Consider the following 6,012-nt stretch of genomic DNA (forward strand, 5'->3'; position numbering starts at 1 on the left):
TCATATTAGTCTATCCGATAAAAGAATAATTGACCGAACAACCGTTCGGCTGTTTGTAACACGTTTCCAATCATAGCGAGATAGTACTGTTTGAAGAAATGTCCAATATCGACAAAACAAGCATATTGCCGGGCATATTCCCGTTATCGTTAAACTCTAAGACTAGACGGATCGAACTACTTATAGAAGTTACATTGCCATAATCATAACCATACTATCGAGTACCTATGTGACACTTCACTACCACGGTAACACTGTGCCAGATCAAGTTCGACCTCAACGCGCATTATTGTGTACGCCACGTAGTAGTTCTGTAGCCAAAGTGGAAACATATAAACAATATATAACTTATCTCCAGCTGATCTCGATAAGATTTGTCGAGTTATTGTGTTTTTAAATAGAAAAAAAAATATTTTCTCTAGTTAATAGATTAATATAAAAATTAAAATTTTTTATTTGTTCGTTATTACTATGGTAAACATAACTATATTAGTTAAAAATATTAAATATCTAAGCTCACTTAAGAGGATGCCACACTGGCTATTTTTAAGGAGTAAAGTATAGCAAATTTTTAAAAAATCTTAATTAAATTATAATAAATATATACTTATATGTATATACAACAATAAGTAACTCTTAAATAAAGAAATTATATGAGTACATGTTTTTTTTTAAATTCGGGTGATAAAAAATCTGGTAATTCGAGACAAGAGGGAAATTACATGATTAAAAAAATATTCCACAAAATAAATAAGAACACTTAACTCGCTAGGGGAATCAAAACTAACTAAAATATATAAATGTATTGTACATAATATTTTGTTTAATATGGCAAGGAGTAGTACAGGGGTTTTAATATTGTACGTTTCTTTTTTACAAATTCATTCTCGGGAGACACCTAAACAACATTGCCAGCTCGTGAAATATGAATTTCAGTTTGATTAACCGTTTTATAAAAAATATATATTACCCACAATACGACGAAGAACGTTATTTTTATCGTTTTTCTCTGGAAACCGCAATATTTAATACTCAAGGCAAGCAATAATTGAAAGAAACAAATATTAATACTCGTTGTGGGAACGGAGAAATTCACTTTAGAATACAAAGTCATGTAAGTGGCATATTTTCTAAAGTTTTCGAAAAAATATATTAAAATTTTCTTGCATAATTCCTATACACAGCTGTAGCACCTTCCGTTGAATTGTTATTAAAATATTATAATGCCAGTGCGATCAAACGACAATACTATTTCTATAGAACTATAATAAAATATTGCGTTTGAACTTTTACGCCATAAAAACGTCGATTAATTCATAAGAATAACAATATTGTGCTTACGCAAAATATAATATAATACATAATAATAGTAGCGACTGTTTGTTGACAAACAACAACTATTGCAAACGAAGTACGCCCTACAATTTTTAATTTAAACTTAAAAAAAACGAGATTAAAGCTTTTATTAACACTGCAACAAAAATATTATCTCTTTTTATAATTAGTCCTCCGAGTTTCTTTCGTTTTTTTTTTCATTATACACACAGTTATTATAAAATAACCGTTTTGATTTTTTATACATAAAAAAGTCACTATTAGTACAATATTTTGAATGGAACGCCCTTTAACCAAATAATATAAACGCGACACTAATATTGTAAAGGCTAACACTATTCTGTCGGCGATTCGGGTTGGCCAGAATTTAATTAATAGAATATATAATTACTGACAAAAAATAAAACATTTTTATATAATATTATGTTACTTGGTTTTTTTTTTTTTTTTGTAACTTGATATAAAGTTGTCTAGGAAAATAAATTACAGCGAAACCCTGATGCCTGTTAGCGCCAACAAACAACATTATAATATTATCCGGTCCAAATCCAATGTTATAATAAAACCGTTGTATCGGTAATAGAATTTAGTTTTTTTCCTAATGAACAAGAGTGTTTAGTACTCAAGTTTTCCTACATCAATTACTAGCGATCGTGGGACGTATCGTGCCGGCTGTCCGCACACGAGTACGACTTGACTTACGGCTTCGTCGTAAGTTAAGTCCCCCTCCAAAACTCGTTACACTAATGGTCGTTCATCAAGTAAAAAACAACACACACACAAGATGTGCTTTTTTGAAAGTAAAATAAAAATTGTCGACTCCCTCTATCGCCGTTGGAAAGTAATATTGTTGGTGAAAAAACAAGTTTAACGAAATTTGCAATAATTGTATTAAGTTTATTAAAGCGATTATTTGTATGTTTGTGAACTTTTTTAAGTTTTAATATCCATACAAAAACGTTGTAGTAAAAACAATCAATTTTATTAACATTTCTAAACACCTATGGGTGTTATGTTATTTTATTTTTCAAATAGTAATCGTGTCAATGTGGTATAATTAGGCTTCGGACTTAGTGCTTAAGGTATCGGGTTCAAATCACGCACACACTGTTCGCCCCCTCAGTACACACTCGTGTGAAAAACGACGTCGTTAGCCGAGAAAAATCGTATTTTTCTTTTTCCACTCAAACGGCCAAGACTAACCCGCGTCGGAGTGTGCCGCTGTCAAATGAACCGTATTGAAAATATATATTATACAACAATAAATATGATACAATAATTGTAATCGCAAAGCTATGCGCGTATGTTGTGTGCTCGTCTTGTTAAATTATTATTATACACATATGTATTCTCCCAACCGAAGAAATTCTATATTGTAACGGTTGTACGGGCGATTACACTTAAAACGGAGTCTAGATTATTACTTGTATTGTTTGTATTTGTATTTTACTTTTTTTTTTTAGCTGTGTTCAACCCACTCGCTTCGAGTCGGCCGTGTGAAACACATTTATAACTAGAGTGCTCGAAGGATTTGTTTTGATCGCTTGTCGACCAAGAACTATGGGCAACTCACAAACGAATGCGTGCGATATTGCGTTTTGTAAAGAAGTCAAACAATAATAATAATAATAATATGATAATGCATAACATAACAGGCGCACGGTACCTAATCCGTCGTGTTCTTCTTGTTGGCAAAAAAAAAAAAAAGAAAACCCGTAAAGTATATCACATATGTCATCTCCTTGGCGATCCTTCCGGATCACGTCCGTTACACAACTAGACACCCGAACGTGTGAAACGCTATTTTCCTTTCATAATATGTAATTTTGTTTTTGGACCGACAAATTTACATATACCTACCGATTTTTTTTTTTTTGCACTGTTCACTGTTATGTTATCGTCGAAACGAGCGAAACCCACAACAGTACAATATAATCCGTCGACCCCCACACTAACGGTTCGAAGCAAATAGATAAATGACAAAATGCAATAATATTATACCTATAAAAAAAAACAAAATGAAAATAGCTTTTCCGCATGCTTTAGACGCATGCAAAAGATCAGAGTCACAAACGATCAAATACAATGATAGCTAATAAGAGTGAGAGATGACATAGAACACACAATATATTTAAAATTTTATTTTATTTCCTGCTCACAAAACTGGGCGGTTAAACTGAAAAAAAATAACTTTTCTCAGGCCTGCCTGTCCGGCTCAAGCCTTCCACTATACAAAGATATTATAATAATACTCTAAGAACTATTTTACGCTATACATAATAATATGTACATGGACTTACGCGTTGTTTATCGACCACACATTTAAAGCATTCGATTGTGTTGCGCGCATAATGAAAATAATTATATTGTTGACCGTGATTAGTTTGGTTGTTTTGTGTCGAATACAACAATATCAAACCGTATTATTTTCCCGAGTCTCCTTGAACTACATTACATGGACGGATATAGGTAACAAGCATAGTATTATTGTACATCAGACGAGGGATGACCATCCTACATCATATTTTCCTTACATAATCTGTTGATTCAATCCGTACACATAATATCCAACACTCGATTATGTTTGTTTATTCTTAATATCCGTGTGATTTACAGCTGAAATCGTCCGGTTTGAATTTCATTTTTTGAATGCATGCCTACTTTCACTTTCTTATTCCTTAAGCGCATTCTAGAAAAACACAACACTAAATCGTTAACAAGTAGAGGCTGCAATTCGAAGCTGAAATTCCACACCCTTGATGCGTTATCCTTTTGTACAGAGTAATTTAATTAGGTACTTTCGAAATAATGTCTATTTGATTGCTAACCACAGTGCGTATTCTGCTTCTACGGCACCTTTGTCCAGAACGACCATCATCAACACTCAAAAATATTATACTTGGACACAGAGGTTACAATATTTATTTTAGACTACGCCCACACGTCTTAGGTGCACTTGGTAATTTGTTGACGTCAAAATGGTTTTGCTGTCTACTTAAGAACGATTTCCAAATGGTTCTATCCATTAGGTATTCTCTGATAACAAATGGCAAATAAAAAGTTAAAAATACAAATAAATATTAAATGTAATATTTATTTGAACCTTTATTTAGAATAATATATCTGTTCTTTTTATTATCAAGTACCTAATGGGCACATGAGTTTATCAGGCGTTTATACAACCATAAACTTTATTAATATTTTACACAAAATAATAATGACCGATGAACTTTTTATTTGCTCATTGTTTTCAGACGGACAATAAAAACTAATGCTTTTAAAATCAATTGAAGTGGCGCGACGCAAGTTCTGAATTGGCCCCCATAACTTGTAGACAATACAAACAAAGATAACGAGTTCGTTTATTCCAGAGCTTTTTATTTAGATGTTTTGTTTTAATGCACAATGCCCGTTAAGTCCAAACCCAAAAGCTTAGGACGGACAAATTGTTTACAACTAATTTCCATTAAGTCTGTAGGTAATCAAAACGTATAACGATAAGTGATTGATGTCTAAAGGAGAAGACTGTAAACGAGGAATTTAGACGTGTTTATCATTAGGTATCTATTTTTAATCATTCGATTTCACATTAAATCAATGTAATAACATTAAAACAAATAATTATGAATATATAATTACTTAGATTCTTAGAACTTGCGGTTAGAAATGTGTTGCAGTTAAAACCACATAAACTAAAAATATAAATACATATTAACATTGAGTATACATTATACTCAATGATATTAATTAATCACTCTTGTACATTTTATGTTTCAGAATGCTTTGAACGGGGAATATCACAGTGACGCCGAAGTCAATTAAAAATGAAACTTTATATTATACATCAACAAATATATATTATTACTCTTACATTTACGCTTACAGTATTAAATCTTCGGCCATGTTTTTGTTCGTTGTACTTCCTGGCAATGCTTTAGCCAACTAATGAAATAATTTTCCCCGCGTAGTACTTAGAATACGTCTTAGTGTTACAAGTGTTTAGCTTAGATAGTAATTGCGTACGTTTCATAAACTATTTTCTTGAGTAGATTAAATTTATATAATAATGTTTCATCAATAATAATATATGTCATAGGTCATATCCGTTAATCTTCTACTGTTGTTTGTGCAATTCCTATTTTTCACTTAAACAATATATTATATTATATAAAACCCCAAAATGAATTTTTTAGCCATATTAAACGAAGGAAATTTTTTTGAGGTCAAATTAAATAATAATAGTTGAATGTTTGTAAAGTGAGTAAAAATCAATAAATACATTTATCCGTCAAATAGTGTATATATTTTTATTCAATAGTAATTTGTTGAACCAAAGTAATTCCTCGTTGCATTATTACACACAAGTTCTCCTTGCTAATATAATATCATAAAATAAACTTTAAACAATTATTTTTGAGTACTAATTATGATTTATGGTGTGGCCGAGTAATAATCGTACTATACAAATGAACTTCAATATGAAGAAACAATGTATACTGTTTGTTCTACAACTCACGTTTCAGTTTTTATATGAAATATTAAAGTCTGTGGATTATTATAGCTATTCCGTAATAGGATTTATATTATAAGAGAAATTGAGGATCAGTTAAGTCAAAAAAAAACCACAATGTCTGTTATTACTTGGTTAAAAAATGTGTTCAGTGTGTGTATTTTTTG

The 6,012-nt window shown here is 31.1% G+C and overlaps 1 protein-coding gene across 1 annotated transcript in view; it reads left to right on the plus strand.

The window, feature by feature from the left end:
• LOC126834579 (short neuropeptide F) overlaps positions 1-5,628 on the plus strand; it is a 37,410-nt gene extending 31,782 nt beyond the window's left edge. The window contains exon 4 of the mRNA XM_050566608.1: positions 5,113-5,628. Coding sequence (XP_050422565.1) covers positions 5,113-5,157 — 45 coding nt within the window. The 3' untranslated portion in view covers positions 5,158-5,628. The remainder of the gene's footprint in view (positions 1-5,112) is intronic.
• Positions 5,629-6,012: the final 384 nt, after the last annotated feature.

This window comes from Adelges cooleyi, unplaced genomic scaffold, assembly GCF_023614345.1.
Source record: "Adelges cooleyi isolate 19-005CV unplaced genomic scaffold, UGA_ACOO_1.1 ACOO_flye_CR_arks_rails_tigmint_CR_PRNA_21, whole genome shotgun sequence".
Classification (NCBI taxonomy): Eukaryota; Metazoa; Arthropoda; class Insecta; order Hemiptera; family Adelgidae; genus Adelges; species Adelges cooleyi.